Source organism: Clinocottus analis, unplaced genomic scaffold (assembly GCF_023055335.1).
Source record: "Clinocottus analis isolate CAN_PGR_092001 unplaced genomic scaffold, fCliAna1.0.p SCAF_25, whole genome shotgun sequence".
In the NCBI taxonomy this organism is placed as follows: Eukaryota; Metazoa; Chordata; class Actinopteri; order Perciformes; family Cottidae; genus Clinocottus; species Clinocottus analis.
The window spans coordinates 1,118,996-1,145,254 of NW_027175987.1; the positions used below are offsets into that span (position 1 = coordinate 1,118,996).

Below are 26,259 nucleotides of genomic sequence, written 5' to 3' on the forward strand. Positions count from 1 at the left end.
ACCTACAAATACATGTTTGATAGAGAACAGTCAATCATGTCAAAGGATCAATAAACATTTTCATTTCTCAATCATTTCTTTTTCTTTGTAAATTTTAAATGATTTACTTGGAGGTTTACCTCTCGGCCTGCATTGGCTGACTTTATCCAATCTTAAGTTTTGTTGCAGTTCCTCACTGTGACCAATGGAGGGCAGTAAACCATTATTTTTTTACTTTCCAACTATACAGAGGAGCTCCCTATTAAGATTAGATTTAAGTTCATTGTGATTCACAGAGCACAAGTCCGAAGACAACAAATGTACAGAATAAACTACAGAACTAGAAATGCAAAAACTGAATATAAAATGTGTGAATGCTGCAAGGCTGATGCTACCCTGAATTGCTGGTTTAAGTGTTAAGGAAATTAAATGAGTAGGAATAGATGGAAAACGGTAATGGGTTTAATTTGTATGAATGTGATTGAAAAGTTCAATGACAAAGTATAAAAGATATGAAATATTTAACTTTTTTTTTGTTTAAACCTGTGTGAAGGAAGGAAAGAAATATAAATGGGAAGTTAACTTTTCCAGAAATCCTGGCAAGAAACTTTTTAAGACTTGAATATATTCCTGGAGACAAAAAAAGAGAAAAAAATCACATGAAAACATTACATATAGATACTATCTTGTTATAACTTGCCAACATAAATTAATAGTAGATATTTCTCAAGTATGTTGTTCTGTAAAACAGAAATTGAATCAATTTCTCATCTATTCTCTGCATGTCTTAATTCTGTAGAGATCTGGATTGAAGTTGCTCTTCTAAATTGTACACAGACTCAATCTATAACAATGCTCTCAAACTTATTTTGAGATCAAATCCATAAGGCCAGATCATTTGTTTTGAGTTGAAGAGCTTAGACATTTCTAAGAAAGCATAAAAAGCTATGAAGTCTTCTCAAGTAATTGATTTTTTTATTTATAAATGAGTAAAGCACATATATATATATATATATATATATATATATATATATATATATATATATATATATATATATATATATATATATATATATATATATATATATATGTAGAACTTGTCTATACTGCTTTATTTTTATTTCTTTATGTTTGTTATTGTGTTATGTATAAATAAAGTGTTAAAATAATGAACATGATGAAATATATATTTCTGTCCACAATGTGTTGTAATACTTTGATTATGATCAATCAATACCTTGAGTAAACTACTGGATAAGAGTACATGAGGCTAATTTTCGGACGTGGCCAGAGATGCAGGTCTCGCAAAATGTGCAGGATGAAACATGTCAATAAAAAAGGGGGGAGGGGCGTGTCCAGCCAACCAATCACGACTCTCCGTACCGACCAATCAGATGGCAGACACGGTTCACTTCCTGTTTGGCTGAAGGAATAATTAGCGGGTGAGTTAAGAAGACGTTTATCCACAAATACAAAGCAGAAATAATTCAATATAACTGCCGTTGTCTGCAGTGACTCAACAGTATGTCTGAATACATATTTATCTGTGTTTAATGGTGTTTCTTGTGAAGTGTAAGCAGTTTGGATGGGCTTTTTGTTTGGCTATTGTCCGTTGTGTGGGATACCTGCTAGCAGGCTGGTTAGCTTAAGAAGCGGCATCCCTGCGAGGACCATTATTGCTGCATTTGACTGCTGCTCGCATTTCGCTTTTTTTTTTTTTTTTTTTTTTTTACAACTTCTTCTGCGTTTTTCTGCATAGGCTTCTCCCCACGACTTAAACCCGAAACGACTCGGACCCATTTCCCCCGAGTAACACAGCCCACGTACGGAGGTTATGGGTGGGATCAAACAAGAGCAGAGTGATGCATCGCATCAGTCCAAGCCATCACATTCAGCAGATCAACCACAAGATGAAGTGAGTACTGCTCCATCTGACCCCGACTGGTGCCTCCTCAGTTGGAGGAAAAAGGCGTTGAACTGTAAACAACCACACAATAATCCACACCGCTACAAATGAATCATACCCTTTTAAAGGGTAGAATGGTGCAAAAGGCACAATTTATGATAACATGTATTTAAATGTTATTTATTTCTTTACAAGGTAGGTTGGTTTAGCATGCATGTGCCTGTATGAAGATGTCATGTTGAGCAGAATAATAGAAAAAGGACAAACAGTGTCAGTGAATGTAGTGTATGTAACACCCACCCATAAGAAATACCTTTTTAATTTAATGCAATTCATCAGCATCAGTAACTAGATCCTCCTAAATAAGCATACAGTACTAATAAAACATCTGCAATGGCTCAAACAAATACCTCACAGTATAACCTTCATGAGGTGGGATTTAATTTAAAGGCTGTTGTATTAGAGTGTATGTATTAGAGCTGGAACAATTAGTCAATTAATGGATCAATGTAATAATGACAGCAACCCATTTAAATGATTGATTATTATTGAAAGTATTTTTTTTTTTATAAAAAAAGGTTTGCAGCTTCTCAAGTGTGAATATTTGATGCTCCTCTTAGTCCTGTACAATGGTAAAATGTAATATCTTTGTCTTTTGGTCAGACAAAATAAAAATGTTGACATTTTACTGACTGAACAATTGGAATAGAAAAATAAACTGCATATTAATTTATATTGAAAATAATTGTTGCAACCCCAGTAGTTAGTTGTCTGCTGTGTAACTCCGATGAGTGAGCAGCCCCTGCCTTCATGTGAGTGTTGTTCCTCCTCTCTGCAGCCAAAGAAGAGAGGCTGGCCGAAGGGAAAGAAGAGAAAGAAGGTGCTGCCAAATGGTCCCAAGGCGCCAGTCACCGGATATGTCCGCTTCCTAAATGAGCGCAGAGAACGTATGCGGGCCAGGTACCCGGACTTACCATTTCCAGAAATCACCAAGAGACTTGGAGCAGAGTGGACACAATTAGCCCTGAATGACAAACAGGTATGCTTTGTTCAACATTGTACATTCAGACATGCTTGCAAGCCATCTTCCTTAAAAAATTTACTATGTGACCAATTCCCAAGAAACCTGCTTGGGGTTTCAAATAATCAAACACATGTCTGTAAGCGAGAGCAAACTCATCCCCTCAGTAAAGCGGCACTCGCACTACTTTACCTTCGCACTGACAGCGCTACCTGGACGAGGCGGAACGCGAGAAGATGCAGTACGCCCAGGAACTGAAGGACTATCAGCAGACTGAGGCCTATCAGATCACCAGTGCTAAGATACAAGACAAGAGGATCAAGAAAGGTGACGGCGACTCCGCTCGATAAAACGTCTTACTGTCAGTGCTGTACATGACAAGAGTGCACGTTAGTTATGTCATTGCTCTCCGCCATGTGAGCTCTAATGTGCACATATATTCTTCTCTTTCAGAAGACACGCCATCTGTCATCATCAGTACTAGTTCAGAGTCATCAGTATCAAAGGTACATGACGCATCCAAATCTTGTCTCTGTATACTCTGCTGTGTCATTTTCACATCATTTTCAGACGGCCATGTTTTGCTGATTATGTCCTTTTAGGCGACTGACCTCCCCAGAGGATTTGACATCCCCATCTTCACAGAGGAGTTCCTCGATCAGAACAAAGGTAACAATCAGGAAATAGTCGTTCTGATATAACACAAACCTATATGGGATGGCTGCTAGAGCTGGAGCAAATTGGGGTTATTACACTATTAGCTAATAGAAAATGTTTTAATAAATCCCCTGAGTGTAAAGTAAATTCCATCCAACATAACCTTGTGTTCTCGCTTTATCTCCACCCCCCCTCCTCTTTTGTGCTTTTAGCTCGAGAGGCTGAGTTGCGACGGCTTCGTAAGGCCAACATTGAGTTTGAAGAGCAGAATGCAGTGCTTCAGCGGCACATAAAGGACATGTACAGTGCTAAAGAGCGCCTGGAGGCTGAACTGGGGCTGGACGAGAAGCGCACCCAGGCTCTCCACCAAAACCTGCTGACCATTAAACACACATTGGTCAACAGTCTGTCATCGGTTCCGCTGCCAGGTCAGCAGTCAGTTGGCTGTACAGACGGATGCCAGATAAATCTCCTGCTGTTATATAATATTGTTCTGCGAGATTCATTTTATTGAAACTAACACTAATTCTCTAAAAGAAATACATTAATTGTCATGTCGGTGCCGACCTTTTATTATGTTTCTCTTGAGGCTTTAATTAAATTCTAATTTAATTTTTTGATCAGGTACAGGAGAGACAGCGTCTCATGGGAACCTGGACTCCTACCTGAGTCGTCTCAGCGGCGTGCTGGAGGGAAACCCTCACAAGCATCGTGCACTGCTCACCCAGCTCTGCGACGTCCTCGCTCATCTGGACAGGTAACTGATATCATCCACGCTCAAGCTGGTAGGGTTGAAATGGAATATAAAAAAAGAAGGCTGGGAGCTGTTATCCAGTGTGCTGTTACACTCTGCTTCTTCTAATGAATCTGCTGTCCTGCACCTTACCTAAATATAGGACTGGATGAGCAACCAGCCTGCGCTTGCATTAAGCAGTGTTCGTGTAGTAGCATTAGAGTAAACAGTTGTGAATAAAACAGCCAGAAAATGACATGAAGACTAACTAAATGCACAAATAAATAAACTTAGTCACACGGTAAAAAAAACATATGCTTCCATGCTTAATGCAGCTCTTTGTTTTGCACCTACTGCCATCATAACGCTATTAAATCCTGCCAACCATTAACATAATACTCTTGTGGCTCCTACATATCCGGCCCCTAATGGTTCAGCTTGAAGATTAAACATTGCCAAAGAACTTACATTCAAAATTAACTTTGTTTGTTTTTTCAACCTGAAAAGTCTCAAAACCCATAAATAGTATTCATGTCTGAACATTTTGTTTTGTCAGTGAAAAGTTATGAGGGGACTTCAGCCGGCGACCGCTTCATTCCTGCATCTGAGGGACACGTGGAAGGCTCGGTGGTGTTCTAGGTCAAGTCAGTGCCAATCAGCAGAGCATGTGGATATCTCACGGACAGTAAAGGGTGCAAACGCTTCAAAACGCCACACAGTCTGCGTCTACATGCCTCTTCTTTATAAATTTGTGTAAAAGGTAGAAAATGTGTATTCATGCACATGAGTTTTTGTGAATGTGAATCTGTGCAGCAGGGTTTAGAGTTTTTACACTTTTACAGGACTTTCATTAAATATAATGTGATATTATCTTAAAATCTGCTTTTAATTAAGTCAAATTGGATTGACCCTCACCTTATTGTGTAGTATCCAGTGCTCCCTACAGGCTCCTGACCTGTCCAATCAGACAAGCCGAATTATTTGTTTACAGTAAATGCCCTTTGGCATTCGGTGGGTAACGTGTCGTGTTATTTTAGAACGCATGAAAAACAAAAAAAAACAAAACTGGAAAGGGTGAAAATGAAATGTTGGGGTTTACATGTTTGAAGTGACATTGATAATGGCAGGTAGTTGAATGGACACGCAGTTTCACATGTTGTCAGAATATTATATATTTGTGAAGTATATTTGTATTTTTCTGAAATGTTCATTAAAACAAACTGAAAATGTTTCCAACAAAAGAAAAATTATGTTTTTTTTAATTTTTTATTTCTTTCTCCAAATTGTTTGATTATAAAATTCACCAACTCAAGTTAAAGTTTCATCTCAACGACTTGTTTGCCCCTCTCAAGTCAGCCTCTGTGTGTTTTTGGTGGTTTCCAGCAGGGGGAGCTGTTTGCCAACACTGGAAAAAGTCTTAACTCTTGGAACAGTTTTTTTTTAGGCTTCATCAGTCCGATTTCAACTGTTAAATGACGATGGGATGAACAGGTAATTATGCAACTCACCAATACACGACTATCAATATCTAACGCGGAATGATCTTGATTATTCTGTATTCTGTAAACTTGGGCACGAACAATTTATCATCTTCAACTATCACTCTGCTGCATCGTCCATGTGCCTCATCTCCTTCCAACTCATCTTTAAACCATTTAAAACATGCTTTCCACGTGAAATTCTGCCCAAGATGAGTTTCTGTACCATTGTTACCATTGTGAATGTGATAACTTTAACTGTCTCTGTTTAAGTGATTATTTAATAGTTGCTTGGAGTGATATTGACAATTTCTTTTTTTTACAGTGTGATATACAACCGTGTCATCATTTGAGGATTGCCTGAGATGTTTCTGACAAATATATTGAAGGTCCAGAAGGAGAGGCTAATAATCCAGTGTTTCAACATCTACGCCTCTTTTCACGCCATCGGCACCGCCCTGACGTCATTGCGAGGAGCTGTCCACGCAACGGCGGTGCTGAAGCTGAACAAGATGGCTGTGTGTTGGCGAGTGGAGAGCTGAGAGAGAGATAGAGAGAGAGTAAAGGGAGGTGGGAAAGAGTCTCAAATTTAGACGGACACGGCATAAGAAAAAAAAGAGGAAAAGACAGAGGATTGCGACGCTGGCGTTCACTCTCAAAGGGCGAATATTTTTTATTTATTTTGTATTGTGTTTCTGTCAGCTGTAACGAGCCCTGCCAGGCCCCCCAGTCTCTGCCAGCGTCGGCAGGCTTCTCCATCTCCCGCCCAGCCGTTCACTCCCGCGCCGATTATTAGCTCTGTTACGGAAGCTGGACAAGAAGCTGGACACCTGAACTGAAGGCGCATATAAGAAATGTCATTGCTGTGTGTTGGAGGTAAGAAACGCTTCCTCGCTGTGCATTGCCTCACCCGCTGATGTGAACAGCTTACATCTTATCTTGACTGCTTTTTGGGGATTCACCTGTTTGCATAACGAGCCTTCATCAATATTTTAACAATAGCCGTCGTGCACAGGGATGTTTATTTTTCATTTGCCACGCTATTGAATGGTAGATGAGTGCAAACCCCACCGATAAAACGAGGACAGCATATTTCTAATCTTTTTTACAACAATTTTACCCTGAAATATGTCGCTGCTACTATAGGGTGACTGTCTGGACTCGGTTTTTTTTACAAAACCTTTTTACAACCGGATTGATTTATGGAGTAGGTGTATGCTTTCTGGCAGCCGCTGTCAAACATAGTAAAACAAGATGTAACCCACTCAGTTAACCCCTCCCCTCACAGAATCGCGAGGTGTTATTTCTTCCAATATTTATTTTCTGAGAAACACAAAGCGTTTTAATTGATGTTATCTCCAGTGTGACCTTTTCATCTCATTTTTCATGCGTAATTGCACAGATCAAAAAAAAAAAAAAAAAGGCGTGTGCAGACTACCGGTTTTACTTACAGTAGGATATTTATTGGAGCCACGTGATTGGCTGCAGAATTCCTTAATAATATTTATTTTTGATCGTACTCTATAATGAGAACCGCAACCTATTTGAATAATTCCAAATCCCCCCAATGGAGTCCAAATGTGGTTTTCTTCTGTGTAAACAGCCAGAGAGAATCGTCACATTGTTTTATGACAAAAATCTGTCTTCAGTCGCTGTTTGTCATTTGTTGGATGAAGCCAACGTTGTTGTCTGTGACGTGTATTCCAGAGAAACCAAAAGAGACTTCTAACGTTATATTTAATATCGGTGCATCGGTCAACACTTACATGTCATTTAGTCGCTATAGTAATTACATTGACCTTCAATTTTATATATATATATTTCACCATTTCATCAAAATTAATATATATATATATATATATATATATTAATTTTGATGAAATGGTGAAAATTGTGGAACATTTTGTATTTATTTATATCTTCTTATTGACCTGATCTAACTCTTATTGCTGTCAGTTAAACGATTTAAATTGAAGTGCATTACTGCGCAAGAGCAAAAAAGAAGTGAAACACTATTATTTTTGGGATCCCATGCAACTTTCTCAACGACCTCTGGTCAACCCCAGATCCTAGAACTATTCTTAAAGTTTCACGAGGATTATAAAATCCACTATTTAATGACGTGTACACTGTCTCTCAGCAAAGAGAAGTTGTCTAATTGTGTTTTCCAAAACCCCCAAATAAAATAAATTGTGACATCTAACATTCAACACATTAAATAAAAGGCAGACTTATGAAGACACAGATTTTAGATGGGAGAAAAAAAAAGTTTAAACAAATCTACAGCTCTCTGGTCTCATCAGTTTCTCAAGTTGCACAGTTAATAACTCCTTAATAAGGCCTGAGCTTTCGCACATGCGGTTTGAGAATGTTGTACAAGTTTGGGCTCGTTCCCTTCCCCGAAACGCGTGAATACAGTGTCTGATTTCTAAGAGAGCAGTGAAGGAAAGATGTAAAAGTGACTCCTTCAAACTCTCCAGCTTCTCTGAGAGGTGGTGGCAGGCCTTCAGTGTGTACGAAGAGGCTGCTGTGTTGTTGACACCGGCGCTAGAGCTGATTGCACAGATGTCAGGATTGAAATCCAGGCTCGTTGGCGACCCCTTCATATCCCGAGGCTTTGTTGGCATAGCAACCACAATGTATTTTAGTTCTCTGGTGGCATTTTCTCATTAGCTTTATACACACTCTGTTATATTCCTGCAGATAGGTGCATCTTGATATTATCTTCTTTTCACAGTGACTGACAGTAGAATAAAGAAACAAAGTGGATGACGAGCGCGGCAACCTTGAGCTGCTGCACGGTGACATGAGTTGGGCGGATACACACAGAAGTGGGCAGCGGTGTGTGTGTGTGTGTGTCTGTGTGTGTGTGCGTTTACTCTACTGCCATGTCCCGCGATGTTGGATGCACTCTTTGAATTAATGGCCCGTGCCACAGAAGCTGAATAAGCGTATTCAGCTCTGGCAGCCATCCTCTTACTGTCACCTCCTGTAGCGAGATGCCAATTCATGCACAATAACTTCATAACAGAGTGAGGCACGAGAGACATCCTCATTAGTGTCACCTTCCTCTCATTATGGGCACCATTACCTTTTTACAGAAGTATACAGATCCTCAGGGAAGGTGTTTTTGCCAAAAGAAGTCAGAAAGTCCAACATGAGAAATGAATATCAAGTAGCAACAAAGCGTCCTTGGCTAGTATCTTATTACCATTTCAAACACATTGCTCATTTGCTGTAATTATGACTGTACAGTTACTGGGAGTCTAGAAATAGTTAGGAGCAGATATCAATAGTGTTTTAATCGAGATATACGCAGCACTGTAGCATTCATATTCTGAGTTTAAGGATTCCTACATACTGTTTAAATATCCTCTGGAGGCTTAAAGTCTTAATTTTTGGCACTGAAATTTTCTAATGATGTTTCCCACGGGTTTAAAATAGTCTGTCACTAATAATGTCTACTATAATGTATACTTTTAAAGCATACTCTGATCGTCGATGCTTGATTCCCCAAAGGTATACTGCAGGCGTGGGAGTGGACACAGGCCCACGCTGACCTCTCAGCGGAACTGTTTTTCTTAAATGTGCACTTGAGTCATTTCTTTGACACAATCTTCAGATGTCTGCCTCACTCCATCGCCCGTCTGCTGGTTTGGATTGTTGTTCCTGGTGTCAGAATTGCTCTGAAGTGTGGGCTCTTTGAAGGCTTTTGATTGGAAAACCTCAGGAAGTAAAAAGCTCCTTTAGATCGCCTGCACTGGGGCGTGAGTCAATGTGTTTGTCCAATTTTCCCCGGCAAAGAAAGAGAAAATGAGATTCTGTAATTGCTGTGGCGGGGACTCGACATTTTTCAGTTTGAGGGGTTAGCAGAAAATATGTAACTCCTTTTTTTTTTTTTTCTTCGCCTACTCCCTTTCATTCGTTCCCCTGCGCTGTATCTGCAGCCGTGGTGGTTTAGTCTCATGCCTGTGAGCTGTAAGCACCCCCCCACACACACACACACACACACACACACACCCCCACACCCCCCATCCCCACCCTCCCACACTCCTGTCACACTGAAGAGGTTATTTTTAGTGTTGGGGATGCAGCTCGCTCTGCCCGCATCCGGCTGCACGGAGAGATTAATGGAGCACGAGAGAAAGCGATAGAAAGGGAGCACACGTGCATACTCGCCACATGGCAGCGGGAGCTAGTATGGAGTGATTGAGTGAGAGAGAGAGAGAGAGAGAGAGAGGACCGATGACTGGTTGATGGTGAGGAGACAGTGTACGAGACAGACGGCGAGTGTTGGCAACGACGCAGCCGAGTTGCATCTGTCATTTACTGTAACACTGAAATAAATCACCAGTTTGAACGCCTCTTCGTCAAAGTCTGTATTCAGGCGCTTCCATGGAGGAATAATCTTCCTTCCCACTGAGGCGTGGTTGCCTCGTCAGCAGCTTAAGTATCAGGATGTGGATGTTACTTTGAAGTTGGGCTCCGAACCACTTGCTCCGCCACCTGCCTCATGAATCACACCGATATTTAAGCGATACGCGTTATCCCAAGGGTTTGCTGGGGTGACGCTATTTTTAGAAGCCAATTTGTCCACAACGATTATCACGCTTGTTCCGCTGCCACGGACTAAGAAAGTGACTCAGAGTGCGTTTCTTTGTCAGCGTCACTTCTGCTATACCCTGATATTTAGGCGTTTCTTGATTTATTTCGTTCTTCCTGATCCAGAGAGTCACACATTATAAAACCATACTTTTTGCAGCCAGGCACAAATGTGCTAACATTACACAGAATCTTTAAGGGCTTGCTGTTTGAGGTGCAATTTAGATTTGAAAGTATTCGTATTCCCTGTATTTCTCTCCTGAAATGTTACATCAGTGAAAAGAGGCAATCAGCAGGGACACAAAAAAGAGAGAAAGAAAAACACCCAGAGCTCTGAATATTAATACCTCACTGCTGAACATGGGGACGCTGGGCATCAACAGGGTGCCGGATTGAATGAATAATGAATAGGGCGTTGACGTCATTGTGGTTTTAAAAGTCAGTCCGGTACCTCCAGAGGTCCCTGCATGGAGGAGCCGGCAGTGGCGGCTCAGAAGAGCCGCATGTATTGTGCTAGGCGGAAAACAGCACCGCTCCATCTTTTATCCACCACCTCATGCTGTCGCCCATCCAGGAAAACATGCACATATACATCATTCAGATAGGACGAGGTATGTGGCCGCTCTCCTCCCTGCCATCAGCTTTTACTCTCGTCTGCACAAACTGTCCTCCTGGCCCAGTGACTCAGAGATCCTGACATCTCCCGCTGAACGGATGTGGGCTTTCATATTGAGATCCCGGCATTCGGTCCAGAGAGGCCAGAGGAGTCCAAGACTGAGAAGAGCAGACCCCCCGTCCCTCTTTAAAATGCCAGGCTCCTGTCAATCACGAGCTATACTTTCATGCACACGAGCTCCACGCAGAGGCCTGCCCGGACTGTAGGTTAAAGTCACATCACGCTGTCAGCAGAAGCCTGAGACAGGCTTTTGAGGATTCACTGAATGTTAATGAAAATGTGAAATCTTTGAAAACTAATGATTTTGATATTTCGCCTCACTTCTCCCCCCTAATTGTTTGTTTTCCTCATTTGTTTGCAGTGAAGAAAGCCAAGCTCGATGGACCTCAAGGTGAGTTGGATATTATCCATGAGGAGCTTATTTGGACTCAATCAGAGCCGTTTTCCTATAAACACACACAGTATCATGACCACTGCTGTTCATATTTTACTTTTCACAGAGAAATTTAACACATACGTGACCCTGAAGGTGCAGAATGTCAAGAGCACAACCATCGCTGTGCGCGGCAGTCAGCCGTGCTGGGAGCAGGACTTCATGTTGTGAGTGCTTCTTGCTTTCTCTCACATCTTCTGCCCTCTTTTATCTCACCAGGCTTTCCCATGTTTTGTAGCCTCTGTCTTCACGCCACGTCTTCCTCCTCCTCTCTCACTTTCTGCCCTCAACGCCTTCTCCTTCAAACAGCACCTGTAGTGCAATGAGCCGTTTACAGAAAGGCTCATTGCTGTACACATTAAACTTTATGTGACAAAGAAAGGAGTTCATGCTTCAACCACACTTTACAAACCCGAGTTATATTTGCTGTGTATGAGCGTTGCTTAATAAGATGAGCAAAAATGAGTTCCCTCATGTTTGCCATACATACATCTAGATGGTCTCTGCTGCGGTCCTATCAGTGCTCTCTCTCTTCTATCCTGCCAGCAGCCTATAGTTGACAATCACCTATTCTTTCCATCTTCATGAGGAGTGACTCATTTCCCTCCGCAGATTGAGTCACAGTGCATATCCATCCCCAGATTTAAGTGCAGCTCCTGATGGCGGAGACTATTTTTGTTTGAAAGCCCTCAGTGCATTGAGGTGTCTTCATCCAAGCTTGTCTTTTGCCCCGTATATCTTTTTTTTTTTCCTAACTCAATTCTCTGTTTCTTAATCCACGTCTTGCTCTTCCTGCCGAGCAGTGAAATAAACCGCCTGGAACTGGGCCTGACGGTGGAGGTGTGGAACAAAGGGCTAATCTGGGACACCATGGTGGGCACCTTATGGATCCCCTTGCGCGACATACGGCAGTCCAATGAGGTACGCACTCTCGAAGGCTCGGCCTGTGGTGCTGCTACCCGATGTAGGATGCTTATATTTTATTACTGGAAGAAAAGATTATTGATTAACAAAAGGTCATCATGTATGTTGTTAGAGAAGATTATACACATTTAGAAATAGACTAAATGTGTTGATGAAATCTTTTATTCTGCACATTATAGAAAATACATTATAATATCCTATTTTGTTGTCTTTGTCATTTATACTTAACATAGAAACATCTCAAGCTCACTAATAGACCATTTTCACTGCAGATATTTGGACTCGTCGTAGTCAGCATAAAATCTGCATATTTATCATGCTATATATATATATATATATATGTAGACCATTTTCACTGCAGTGTGAAAAAATATGCAGATGATAAATCTGCATATTTATCATGCTATATATAGTATATTTATAGTCAGATTTGATATTTCTCTGCTCCTCCATCCTCTCCAGGACGGTCCAGGCCAGTGGGTGACTCTGGACTCCAACGCGATCATGGCTGAGAACGAGATCTGTGGAACCAAAGACCCGACCTTTCACAGGGTGCTGCTCGACACCCGCTTTGAGCTGCCACTAGGTTTGGCCTTTCATCACAGTTGTGCTTTGTGATGTCACTTGATTAATTTATACGTGCTATATTTTGAAGATATATGGATATGTTTCAATGATATCTAATAAGACAGGAAGCTACCATTTACTACAACATGACCGTTTTCATATTTTTTCCACGAGTACTCGTGCTGTTACGGCTACCACTAATGTACCAACACCACATTGAGTGCTTTTAATTGACATTTTAAATCCATTATTATTGAATACTGTTTCCATGGCATTGAAAGAAATCAATTAAATTGCTCTTTGGTTCTATTCCAGTGCTTACCGATAAATGTACAGAGTGGTACATATATACACAGAGTGGTACAAATATATACATATATATATATATATATATATATATATATATATATATATATATATATATATATATATATATATAGATTAGATTAGATTAGATTAGATGTGCTGAGTAGAGTAGAGTAACGTGTGTTTGTGTTGTATGCTGCAGACATTCCCGAGGAAGAGGCTCGATACTGGGCCAAGAAACTTGAACAACTAAATGCCATGAGGGATCAAGATGTAAGAACTTCAATCCTGTCCACATCCCCATCTCTCTGCACCATCTGTCATCGATATTTTCTTATTTATTCCCTCCTTTTCATGGTATTTCCTTTCATGATCCCTCTCCGGCTTAGAGTTTCCTCTCCGTCTCTTTCTTCATTTTTCTCTAATTACACTGCATGGCTGCCAATAACTACAGAATTACAGAGTCAATATTTTTACCAGCGATTTTCTTCTTCTTCAGAAGAAGAGCCGGATCTTATTTTCTAAAACGTGTGTTATTTCTTCTTCTTGTTCTTCTTGTTCTTCTTGTTCTTGTTCTTCTTGTTCTTCTTCTTCTTCTTCTTCTTCTTCTTCTTCTTCTTCTTCTTCTTCTTCTTCTTCTTCTTCTTCTTCTTCTTCTTCTTCTTCTTCTCTCTCAGTATGCCTATCAAGAAGAAGAGGAGCGACCACTCCATGCACCAACCACACAGTGCTGTGAGTGTTGCTTCTGCGTCTCGCCTCATCTCGCTCCGTCTCCCCCGCTATGTCCTTTTTATACCTCGTCCCTTTCCTCTCCTCACCCAGTCTGCTCCGTCGCACCGAGAACGGGACTGGACGGGAGGTAGAAAAGTGGAGGAAGGAGTGAGAAAGGAAAGCCGATGAGCCGAATCGCGAGTAGAATGACTTATAGGCGCTAGATGATGAACGCAAACTGACATATGATGGCTCGTCAGACACACGCCATCCTGGCTGTCTGTCTGTCAGGTGATGATGACACACGGAGCGAGTGTGCATCCTATAAATCCGTGGACAGACGGGTTGGACGGCGGCCCGATGCTCGTGTGTGCTCAGATGATCACAGCATGTGTGTTTTTCTCTGTTCTTAGTTACTTAGCAGCGCCAAGGCCGGCAGCATCTGTACAAAAGCTTGTTTTGATCTCAGCTTCTCGGAAGACCTCGTGTGTTTCTTTACACACACGGGCAGACACACTGACTTGTGAACCCTCTTTAAATAATGATTTCTCGAGGCTGCACATCTATACATGTTTGTTTACCGGGCTTTGCGGGCTGTTGATCTGTTTAATTTGTCGCCCAAACCTAATTTGGTTTCTCCAACGCTTTATCTCCTTGCAGGTAATTGGAGTCTGTGGGGAGATCAGCAAAGTAGGTTTCTTTCATGCATTTCTGCCTAATGACTTGGAGTAAGTCTGTATTTATTGTCCATGTCTCACTTAATGTAATGATCTCCTTGTTTAGTTTTCCTCAGAGATCGTAAGCTGCCATGAAAACATTTTTTTTTCTCCTCCACGCGCCCTCTCTGAACTTCCCTTCAGCTCGTATCTATATTCTCCGAATTGATTTAAAGTTAATATGGTAGAATTAGATTCAGTAAAGTAAATTAATCTCTGTGGTGCTTGGTGAAGATGCATATGACTCTTTTTTTCAACAGCGTAATAAGAAAGTAAATAGATAAAGCAAATATGATCATTTAAATCAGAAAATCAGGTATTTACTGTATAAACAAAACAATACATTATCTTGGATTTCATTCATTAAACAGGAGAACATCCAATTTTAGGCAAACAAACATTTTAGCGTACCCAGCCGCCCATACACTGTACAAAAATGTCTCGTCTCCCTCTGTGACAGACGAGGATCCGGACAGCGCCGTGGACGACAGGGACAGCGACTACCGCAGCGAGACCAGTAACAGCATCCCGCCTCCCTACTACACCACCTCGCAGCCCAACGCTTCCATGCACCAGTATCCCATGAGGAACCAGCAGTACGGACTCTCCTGCAGCGAAGGCATCCATGAGCTGGACTACGACCACCGAGCCATGAGGTAACAAGCACCCTGCAGGCGTATAGCCACAGCTGAGTGAGAGTCTCCTTTTCATGAGATTAGCACTTGGCTGCTTGTCATGATGTATCAACAACAGGGAGAAAGGGTTTGTTATGGATGAGTGAGGACGAGAAGAACGCCGAAAGAAGAATGTTTAATATTAAAGTTGTGTTATCAGACTCCCCATTTTAAGCAGATATTCCTATTCGGAGACTAACGTTTAGCCCGGAGACCGCTTAGTCCGCGCGGCCTGGTTTTGTTTCATTGTATTGTACATGGTAACATGTTGTCCCACTGTGCTCTCCTCTTCTAGAGAATAACCCTGGCCTCAGTGTATACAAGCACGCTGGGGCCGCACAGTTCTTGTATACAGGTCATGTACAGTATGAAGTGGGTCTTTTGTGGTTATCTTTCGTGTGCACGTGTGAATGCAAGTGAGCATGTTGAGTGTGTGAGCATCAGAAACCCCATGTGATCTCCTCTGTACCAATTTTGTGCAGAAAATAACAGTATTTCTTTTTAAAAGCGGCAGATATTTTAAAGAAATTGGATGCTTCACAAAGCTGAAACAGAAAGTTTGACCTAGTCATTTGTTTAGATTTAGATGGGTAGGATGCATCTTCCCGTGAGAGGTCTTTGTGCAGAAGGATAAGTTCAGAATATCAAGTAAATGTAAGTGATAGGGGACAAAATCCAGGTGGCACATTCACCATACAAAGTTACAGTGTTTTTAATACAAAATTCCCTCTTTGTGTCTCAGTGTTTCCTTGTTGAGCTGGAGAAGAACAGCTACCAAACAGGATTTAATTGCACTAAAAAGACAAAAAAAATAGATGAAAGATACCATTGATTTAAATATCTCACACTGCTTAACCCTTTTATTAACGCCAGATAAACTTTGGAAGACATGATGGTTGTAAGTAAGCACACCAGCAAAGGATCTTTTCACGGCGAGTCTGAACAGAAGGAATAATCACAGCAAGCAAAACCTGCCTCGTAGTTCACATTAACACCTGACTGTTATTTTAAGACGAGCTTGAAAAAACTGTGAACCCCGACCTGCACCCGGCTCGTGCAGCGGCTCAGTTTGGTTCGAGCTTTCTTTGAAAGGTTTGCACTGGGCTCCACTGACGCTCCTCTCCCACCTCTCCCCTCTCCCCCTACCTCCTTCCTCACTCCTCTTGCCAGACGCTATGATAGTTTAGACTCGGCCACCAACGGGCGCAGCGATATCGACTCAGGCTCAGGGTCGAGCCGGCGCACCAGTCGTCAGTATTCTCTAGACAGTAGGCATTCACTGTCCGATAGGTGGGTCTCTGTACCTCCTCGCCAACTCCTCCTCTTCCTCCTCCTTCCTCTTGCTCCGGCCTGTGACTCCGTCTCGCTGTGACGTCAGTGGTGGACTTGTCCCGTCCTCCTCGCTCGCTGTGCTTGCATGCATGCGCTCTTACCCTATCTCTGTATACATGTATATTCCATACAGTTTTATCAAAGCAACTACTGCTCCTGCATCTGTATCTACTGTGTTCCTCCTGGTGAAGAATCACTAATCCGTATCACAAATGGTGTATCACTCTCATCTTCGCCTTTGTGAGACTCTTATGAGTTTTGCGCAGTTTTGTCTTTTTTTTTGTGTGTGTGTGTGGGTGTGTGGGTGAGTGATTGACGAGTTGTGTGTAGGTGTGCGTGTGCGTCGTGTGTGCGAGAGAGAGAATCTGTCGTTGCTGCAGCCTGTGATTACAGCCTCATCCTGTATGTGAGACCTTAAGAAGAGCCCTGTCGTGTTCTGGGAGTCCCACACTTGTTAATTATACACATTTAATTTTCACAAATTTCCACTTGTTTCCACCAAGACAGCAGGAGGCAGTCAGCCCAATAATGGGGCAGCAGAGAGGCCAAGACAGATTGCGTACATTTTCTCCTTCATTTCATCATGTTTTTTTTTGGTTCTTTGCTAAAGCAAGGGGGCAGACGTGCATGTAGACTCAAACCTTATGCAAGCATTTGTCACTGTCTGTGTCAGGCTCGGTGTTGTATAAGAGAGAGAGAGAGAGAGAGATCGTGAGATAGGTGATGCATAGAAAATAACAGGAGTGTCGTGATTGTGTGAGTGTTTATGTGTCTTCTATACTTGTGTATTCCCTCTGGCTCAAAGCCCGGAGCCATAATACAGTTCTTTCCTTTACTGCTCCTGCACCATGCGATATTGAACCAACATGACTGTAATCAATAGAGACAAAACAATAGTGTGTGTGTGCTTGTGTGTGTGTGTGTGTGTGTGTGTGTGTGTGTGTGTGTGTGTGTGTGTGTGTGTCTGTTAGAAATTGTTTTTGCATGCGTCTCAAATCTCTCTCTGACTCACAGTCTGCCTCAATGCCTAATAGCCTCATTCATCATCGTGAATAAGTATTATTCACTTATTTATCTGCAAAGAGAGCCTGGTTTTATTCTGCCAGGGTAATAAATTACCCTCAGCCTCTCCAGGTTCACTGACTAGGTCTATTTATGTCTTTAAATCGTGAAAAATGTGTTCTTGTGTTTTTGCTAATCGTGTGCTTTTGTATGCCGTGTGTTTCTGTATTAACCCATTACTAAAAAAAAGATGATTCTCCTCATAGTTGCATAGACGCATCACTGTCCCAAACCCCCCTGATTTTTTACTATTGGTTGGATAAAGACACTCCTCTGTTGCAATTGGTTAACCATCTCCCTCCCTGGCCCCAACACAAGTTCCTTAAAGGTCACTGTGACAGCCAAACTCCTCATTGTGCAAGTGTGGGAACTCCCCCTAGCTTTCGTTTAAACCTGCGTGGGTATGTTAATGTAACAGGTGTCTGTATCTCCCCCCCCCCCCTCCCCTCAGTCCCACCGACAGCCGCTACGCCTCGTCGGGCGAGTTGAGTCGAGGCAGCTCTCAGCTCAGCGAGGAGTTTGTTGCCGAGCAAGGAGAGATTTTGCGAGGCTCGGAGTTCTACGATGAAAACGACTCCTACCACTCCTGCCACTCCTCCGTCAGCTACGGCAAAGAGGATTCCCCCGGCTGGGATGCTGAGGACCCCCAAGCCGTCTACAGCGACGATGGAGGCTACCTCAAAGACGGAGGGGAAGAGGGGGCGCTGTATGCCGAAGGGGAGGGCGACATGTACGGGGAGGGAGGGGAGTACACCTACGAGGATGAGGAGGAGATGCCCTTCGAGGGAGAAGAAGACATGTATCAACTTGACGGCACTCTCAGTGAAGACCAGGAGCCGCCGTACACCCCGACACCCACAGGCACCGCCCCGACCCTGATGCCCCCCTCAGATGGTGTGTCCGCCGCCAGGCCACCGCTGGAGAAGCAGGCGTCGTTGCATCAGCAGCGGCCGGCCCACGATCAGCTCCAGCCCCCCGGCACAGCTCCCGCTCTACTACCTCCGGTCGCGCAGGCCGACACGTCGCCCCCTTTCAGCGCCGACTCCGCCAGGCCCTCGTTCGCGCCCGCCCTGCCGGCGCTCTCGACCGCCGCGGCGTCCGCCCCGACGGCGACGGCGCAGGTGCCAGCTCCAGATGCCGAGCTCCCGTGGCCTGAACCCAAGTCTGAGGTGCCGCTGGAGGAACCTCGGCCTCCCGAGCAGCCTCCGGCGGCAGAGAGCGTCCCTCCAGTTCCTGAAGAGAGAGCAGAGGAGCCACCTGTTTCAAGGTGAACACTGTTCATACACCGTCATTCTCATAGAGAGGACACATTACAATGGGTTTCACTCACTCTCAAGGCAGCTACATTTCGGTTTAAAGACGTGGAGCTGGCAGTTTATTCAAATAGCAATCTGCACATTCATTATATGCACATACTGACTATCCAAAGAAGGGACATGGGAAACTGGGGAAGTGCTATGACTAGGAAGAATCTTTAGTACCTGTACAGTTGAACCAATGCTGCCAATACAAGTTGTTTCATTATTATTTTATGTTTCTTTTATTCTCATGTTTTCTCTTACGCATTGTGCATAATGAACAGAATTCCACTTTAATGTGGTTAATGTATTTATCGCCATAATTACTGTACAGTCCCTACATTGTCTAATAGAAAGCACATATATTGAATAACAATATGTATATATTTTTACATATATATATTCTTCTTTTAGCTTCCCAAGGAGGGAAATCTTGGAACCCGGTACCGCAAGAGCCAAAGCCAACTGGCTGCGACTTTTCAGCAGAGTACGACTACAGCTGCAAGAGGTACGACCTGCATGTGTGTGTTTCTTAGTGTACATAAGTGTGTATCCGTGTCAGGTGAATGCCTGGGCTCATAAGAGCGGGTAATATGTTGTCTGTTGTTGTTGCTCTGGTTGAGCTCACTGCCTTGTTGCATCAGTCCCTGCATGTCTGACGGTTACTGTGTTTTTTCCAGCTTTTGTTGACACCATTTTTTTCCCCAGTTTTTAGTCACTGCTGTGGATTTATATTGTATTGTGTTAAATTGATAGCGTCTGTTTACCCCCTTGTGCTGTTTTGCCATTTCATTATTTTCTTTTCAGTTGTTTGCCATCCTCGTAGCGATTTGCATGTTGTCCATTCTGATCTCCCATGGCTGGAGCAGACGCTCAGGTGGGTGTGGCCAGTGGTGTGTTCGTCAATCTAATTCACATGCATCCCGTGGAGCTTATAGATATTCAAGGCGAGCCGTGCTGTCGGCCAGCCGAGTGTCATTTTTAAAGCCTGGCGTGTGTGTGTGCCAATCACGACTATTTCTGTCCGTCAGCGTGACGTGAGGATCACTGCTGTGTGTCATTCTTTGATCAGGCAGACAGACAAAGAACATGTCTTTCCATAATAGAGCAGATAGAATTAGAAGAGTGATTACACGGTCCTCCATCTGGCTGTAATCTACTTTTATGTCGTATAATTCTCAAACACAGAGCCACTGCTGAGGTCAATGATCACCACACTCACTCAGGAAGACACAACTCAGCTGCATCACTCTCCTCATCGCCCCCTTTTACGCCCCACTTGTACCGCTGTTGTATTACTCATTCGTGAATTTTGGGAACACTTGTGGCCACAGCTCCTAGTGAAACCTGACATGAAAGAGTGCTTTTTGCTCAGGAACACCACCCACGAGCTCTTGATTTTTCTGTATTTACTAGCACGATAAACCATAACATGTTTCCCGTTTTTCCAGCCACAGCTCTAATGCTTGCCCCTCTGCCTCGTCTCATTTCTCTCTTTCTCCTCAGGCCCGGGGAGAAAGTGTTGGCATCGCCTCTCTGCTTTTATCAGCAGGGTAAGTAACCGTGACGCTGTTACCACTAAGGTCATTGAAAATCTATAACACGTCGACCGAAAAAGCCAAGCCGATGGCCTTAATGTCTGCATGTATTTATTGGATTGGTCGTGTCCGGGCAACTTGTGAGCATCTGTAGCTGAACTGGTGTTGAAGGCTGCTCTGTGCATGTTTTCCAGGATGGGTGGTGCTCTGTACAGCATTGACAGTATGCCAGACCTCAGGAAGAGGAAAGCTATGCCTCTCGTCAGAGATCTGGTGAGTTTCTCCACTAATCTCTTAAAAATTCCCCTGACTAAGTGTCTTACATCTCCCCAGTCCATTTACCACCGAGCTCAGCAGTCAGAGCGCTCATATAATAAACCTACTCCTGTTCCCATCTAATTCTCAGAAGTACTTTCTCATCTAATATCTCTTTACCTCATTGATTTTCTTTCTTCATCTTTTTCGTCCCTACTGTCTTTTAACCCACTGCATTACATCCTCATCTGCTCCCAGACGATACGTTTCCTTCTTGTTAACGCCTGACAAGGCGATCTGCAGGGCTTAGAGCCCACTGGCGAGGCCATAGGGTTTCCTCTGAGTGACACTGACATTTGCTCGATGCTGTCATATAACAGACCATTTAATTTCCTCATGCTGCCATCGACCCCATGTCTCCCTGACATTGCCTGGTTAGGGATAAGACAGCGAGAAAGATAAATCCTTGGGGAGAAAACTGTCACTCATTCATAGAAGTCACTCCTCTGGAGTGTCTTGTACTATTACGCGGTCTGGACAGCATTATCTCTTTCCTGCTTTTCTTCAAATGATGTGAGGCTCTTCTTTCACTTGCCGTTATGAGTACAATCAGAATATGGATAGACCAACCCGGCACCCCTACAAATTGAGCAATTGTGTCATTGAAAATGTGAACAAAACTAAAGTGGGTGGACACAAAGACAGTATCACAATTCAGCTTTTAATGAGGAAAAGGTTTAACATTTCAGGAATTTCCTTCGATGCTTTTTCACTTACAAGAAGAGTTACAAGATTGATTGATTGATTTAGCAGCTGCACATCTGGAAACAGCTTTCACTATGTTGCAACATGTCTTCTTTAAACTAATTAAATACAACATACTAATAAGTAAGTTATAGATCTGCTGATAGGCAGATTGTATTACCTTCATACGGAGCCAGGCTAGCTGTCTCCTCTTTTTTTCCTGCCTTTGGAAAGGCCTTATGTTAAAGGGATAGTATAGAGTGGTTTCAGGCTTCTCTAACTCTCAGCAAGAAAGCAAATAAGCATACGGTATATGTCAAAATGACTATCTATTTTTGACATATACTGGCTAACCATGTACTGTAGTCAGTGGTGCTTCTAGACCATTTCAGATGGGGGTCCAGGCTGGGGCTTCATGTGAATTTTAGGGGTAACAAACATGTATTGCACATCTAAAACACCCTTCGCCCCTGCAGTCTACATATTGAAGTATCTTTTGTTCAGATACTGAAACCCCAAATTGCTGTGAGTGTGTGTGTGAAAGTGCCAGCAGGTCATGAATGTGTGTATCAATGGAATAATGTGGCGCTTTGAGTGGTCACTAAGATTAAAAAAACACTATACATGAAGTCTATTTAACACCTCAATGGGCTCGGTTCCCCAAAAGACTAATTATACACATAAGTCATTGCGATGAACACAATAATACTTACATGAACAATATCTGCTCTCTGGGGATGAATGTGGGGTGAAATAATGTCGGAAAACATTTGCCACAGTTGTGGGGGAACAGCATAGAAATTTGGCTTTTTACACAAACTGTGTGCCAGGCAACGCTCAGTGTGTCGTTTTCCTAACCGCACCACATCCAAGCGTCACCACACAAGAGTCATTAGCTCACATGCTGTCTTCATTAATACTTCTTGCCGTCTCAAAGTCACAGTGACTCGGCACTGACAGACAGTCACAGGCAGGTGCACCGATGTTTCTCTACCTCGGTCTATCGCTTGCTTTCGGGGACACACACACACACACACACACACACACACGAACACACAACAGTAATTGATCGGACAAGGTACGCGGTCCTGGCTTAATGAGGGATGATCGCCGGCTACTTCATTCACGCATCAAATAATCAAGTCTGGTTGCAGCTTCCTCACCGTTACGGTCTTCTTCACATCTGACTGTAGAGTCATCTTGTTTGATCGCCTCTTCCGCCATGTTTTTACTGAGTGTGTCCATTTTTAAATCATCAATAAATACACCATATATGTGCAATAAATGCATCCTTTCTCAACATTAGTATTCTCTATGGAAATGTCCACCCTCTCTGTCTTGCCCTGTTCTAATATTAAATCTCTCCCTTGTTCCTCCCACCTTCACCGCACTGCCACAGGCTATGGTGAGTAAGACCAACAACCTTTGCTTTCAAAACACTTAGTTTATGAAGGTATAATCGCTCTTATGAGAGGAAGCACTTTAAATTCTGCCGCTGTCACCTCCAGTTTGCTGTAACTATTCAGAGGAGAAAGATTGCCAGACAGAGAGTAATAATTCACATTGCTCCACAGGCTGCACTGAGATTTTTCTCGATAAAAAAATAAATAAGACATTGAGGTGGGAGCTGAGAGAAACTGACTCCTCCTCTTTCCTGTCACTCAGTCGTTGGTTCAGAACTCCAGGAAGGCTGGCATCACCTCGGCCCTGACGTCCAGCACCCTGCACAACGAAGAGCTGGTCAGCTGCTCATTTACGATGTTTATTCAAAGTATTCAAAGTGAAGTCAAAAGTGATTCTCGCCCGCTCTGCTGACCCTGCCACTTCTCTCTCCTGTCGCCTTGTAGAAGAGCCATGTTTACAAGAAGACCCTCCAGGCTCTCATTTATCCCATCTCCTGCACCACGCCACACAATTTTGAGGTGTGGACAGCCACCACGCCCACTTACTGCTACGAGTGTGAGGGACTGCTGTGGGGAATCGCCCGGCAGGGCATGCGCTGTACCGAGTGTGGAGTCAAATGCCACGAGAAGTGCCAAGACCTGCTTAATGCTGACTGTCTGCAAAGTAAGTGACAAGTCAAACAACATTACCCACAAAGCGTTGATAAGAAGCTGTGATGATGTCATGTGAAGCAAGAAACACACACTTGATTGTGTTACCTTTTAGGCTAGCTTAATATTTACAGTACATATAGGAGAGTGGTTAGATGTTCTCATCCAACTCTTGGCAAGAAAGTGAATACACGTATTTATTAAAGGGTTATTTTTGTTAAGAAAAAAAAGAATTAGCAAATTGTGAAACAAGACAACTCAATATTTATATATATTTTCATGCCAATCAGAGACACTGGTCTTTTTTGGGAGGGGACCTTAAAGAGACAGGAACTAAATCGGCGGGTTTCAGACAGACAGTATGAGAAAAATAAAAATAGAGTGTTTTTTTTAACAATGCATGAGTAGAAACCTGAAATACACTAATCAACCTGAAAATTAGCATGATATGTTTCTTTTAAATTTTCCTTTAAATGTGTCACTATGTATTTACAGCTCGGCCTCCGATTGGCTTTTCATAGCTAATAATATTCTGAGATCAATTCAACATTGTATTCACATGGTGTTCAGTGTAAAAATATGATAAAATATAACATAAAACATTTACAGGAGCTGAACAACGATTTGCTGACTTTTTGTTTTCTACTTATTGTTCTTCCAACGCTGCTGATTTAAAAAAAAAATGAATGATAGTAAACTCCCTGTAGTCCATCTATTTTCTTTCATCTGTTTGTCAATGCCAAGCGCACCGCCCACTTACTTCTTTCACTTCTACTTTCTTATTTTCCTTGCCTTCTTGAGAGGATATTAAAAGCCATTTGTCTTTTGTTGTCATCCGCCTGTTTTTCCTGTCTCTCTTTTACTCAGCATTTCAGAGCTGTGCAAGTGTGTCCGCCTCCCATTCATGAAATACAGCCAAGATTTTCATCTTCTACACAGTCTCCTTATCTGCTCTGTATTCTTAATTGAAATCTCAATTTCACATTTTCTTATAATTTGGAGAAATATATCCTCTTATTGTCTGCTATTATATTGTCCAAAAGCAAGCATATAACACACACACACACACACACACACACACACAAGGCTAATCCCTTTCTTTCTCATCTTAATTTCCACGCTAATCAGGAGCAGCAGAGAAGAGCTCCAAACACGGCGCGGAGGACCGAACCCAGAACATCATCATGGTTCTTAAAGACCGCATGAAGATCCGCGAGAGGAACAAACCAGAGATTTTCGAACTCATTCAGGAGGTGTTCACCGCCCCCAAGTCCACCCACGTCACCCACATGAAGCAGATCAAACAGAGCGTGCTCGACGGCACCTCCAAATGGTCGGCCAAGATCTGCATCACGGGTGAGTGTGGAGTCCAATTAGTGCGGTACCGTCGCTTTGAACGGAGCCGGCCAACACCGGCAACGTCAAAGTCCGAAGGGACGGCCCACGTCAGGTGTTTGTGTCTATTAAAAGAGGCAAGCTGGCGTTTTGTAGGAAGAGAGCACAGGTGGCGTTTGTGGGGCAGTAGAGCAGAAGGTTGGATGATTTAACAGACATCTGTTTCATCCAAACACACACACACAGACACACACACACACACAGTGGCTGATAGCTTTTTCTTCTACTTCCTAGTGTTGTGTGCGCAGGGTCTACAAGCCAAGGATAAAACTGGGTCCAGTGATCCTTATGTCACCGTCCAGGTGGGAAAGACAAAAAAAAGGACCAAGACCATCTACGGCAACCTCAACCCTGTCTGGGAGGAGACGTTTAACTTGTGAGTCAGGAACTCTTGGAAGTGACATTTGGAAGAGTTATATAGGCCTGCAAATAATATGCTTTAATTACCAGTTACTATGTGGCTGTTTTTTTGTTTTATTCAGCTATTTAAGATTTGTTTTAAATGTTGTATTTTAGTAGAAAGTCTTAATTGCTGTGTATAAGAGCCCTGGATGCATAGCTTTCTTATCCAAAAGGTAGTCAAAATAATATAAAAAACATATATGCAAGTTTTTGAATATCCATTTCCACAAATTAATTACTTTTGGCAAAACAAAATAGGTGATAGCTGGTGTTTTCTTACATCGATCAACACAACACATGAACTATTATCACACATTTTTATCATACAGTGCATTTTAATCCTTCCAACTAAGTTGTAAACATTTCTATCTGCTCTCTGTTAACATTCAACCTATTTGTTTTAAGGCTTGTTTTTGTTGCTTACGCTTTCGATGTTTAATCAATCTTGAGTCACGATAGTAATCCATCTGCTCTCCTTGGCCGACTGTCGGTGTGAACGCTGTGTTCAGCGGCCGTGGCTGACTCTCTGTTTGTTTTAGTGAATGTCACAACTCCTCAGACCGCATCAAGGTGCGCGTGTGGGACGAGGACGACGACATCAAGTCTCGCGTGAAGCAGAAGTTCAAACGGGAGTCGGACGACTTCCTCGGTCAGACGATCATCGAGGTCCGCACCCTGAGCGGAGAGATGGACGTCTGGTACAATCTGGGTCAGTTGAACGATCTCATGCATCGAGACCACAGCTTTTTTATTTATTTTTTTTCTTTTTACTGCCATTAGCAGTTCACCTTTACTT

The 26,259-nt window shown here is 42.7% G+C and overlaps 2 protein-coding genes across 3 annotated transcripts in view; both read left to right on the top strand.

Annotated features, from left to right (window-relative positions):
* The first annotated feature begins 1,381 nt into the window (after positions 1-1,381).
* On the top strand, positions 1,382-5,522 carry hmg20b (high mobility group 20B). Of its 2 annotated transcripts, none has more exons than XM_068591475.1 (9): positions 1,382-1,421; positions 1,739-1,894; positions 2,724-2,924; positions 3,113-3,233; positions 3,360-3,412; positions 3,509-3,575; positions 3,776-3,991; positions 4,188-4,320; positions 4,853-5,522. In XM_068591475.1, exons 2-9 carry the CDS (start codon positions 1,814-1,816, stop codon positions 4,863-4,865), a joined length of 885 nt encoding a protein of 294 aa, XP_068447576.1. In that variant the 5' UTR covers positions 1,382-1,421; positions 1,739-1,813; the 3' UTR covers positions 4,866-5,522. The 2 variants fall into 2 exon arrangements, with proteins under 2 accessions (XP_068447576.1, XP_068447577.1); XM_068591476.1 differs by lacking the exon at positions 1,382-1,421 and adding an exon at positions 1,425-1,501.
* A 633-nt stretch (positions 5,523-6,155) lies between these two features.
* Positions 6,156-26,259, top strand: part of unc13a (unc-13 homolog A (C. elegans)) — a 42,985-nt gene continuing 22,881 nt past the window's right edge. Inside the window, exons 1-19 of the mRNA XM_068591301.1 lie at positions 6,156-6,650; positions 11,414-11,443; positions 11,553-11,652; positions 12,289-12,406; positions 12,872-12,995; positions 13,485-13,555; positions 13,960-14,014; positions 14,654-14,683; positions 15,170-15,365; positions 16,554-16,673; positions 18,229-19,044; positions 19,490-19,583; positions 20,582-20,628; positions 20,808-20,886; positions 23,278-23,352; positions 23,460-23,679; positions 24,795-25,022; positions 25,296-25,437; positions 26,003-26,172. Of these exons, the coding sequence (XP_068447402.1) occupies positions 6,629-6,650; positions 11,414-11,443; positions 11,553-11,652; positions 12,289-12,406; positions 12,872-12,995; positions 13,485-13,555; positions 13,960-14,014; positions 14,654-14,683; positions 15,170-15,365; positions 16,554-16,673; positions 18,229-19,044; positions 19,490-19,583; positions 20,582-20,628; positions 20,808-20,886; positions 23,278-23,352; positions 23,460-23,679; positions 24,795-25,022; positions 25,296-25,437; positions 26,003-26,172 (2,737 nt within the window). The 5' untranslated portion in view covers positions 6,156-6,628. The remainder of the gene's footprint in view (positions 6,651-11,413; positions 11,444-11,552; positions 11,653-12,288; positions 12,407-12,871; positions 12,996-13,484; positions 13,556-13,959; positions 14,015-14,653; positions 14,684-15,169; positions 15,366-16,553; positions 16,674-18,228; positions 19,045-19,489; positions 19,584-20,581; positions 20,629-20,807; positions 20,887-23,277; positions 23,353-23,459; positions 23,680-24,794; positions 25,023-25,295; positions 25,438-26,002; positions 26,173-26,259) is intronic.

Coding starts and splice junctions, on each gene's coding strand:
- hmg20b (XM_068591475.1), top strand. CDS start 1,814: ATGGGTGGGATCAAACAAGAGCAGAGTGATGCATCGCATCAGTCCAAG. Junction 3,576..3,775: donor GTTCCTCGATCAGAACAAAG/GTAACAATCAGG, acceptor TTGTGCTTTTAG/CTCGAGAGGCTGAGTTGCGA. Junction 3,992..4,187: donor GTCATCGGTTCCGCTGCCAG/GTCAGCAGTCAG, acceptor TTTTTTGATCAG/GTACAGGAGAGACAGCGTCT.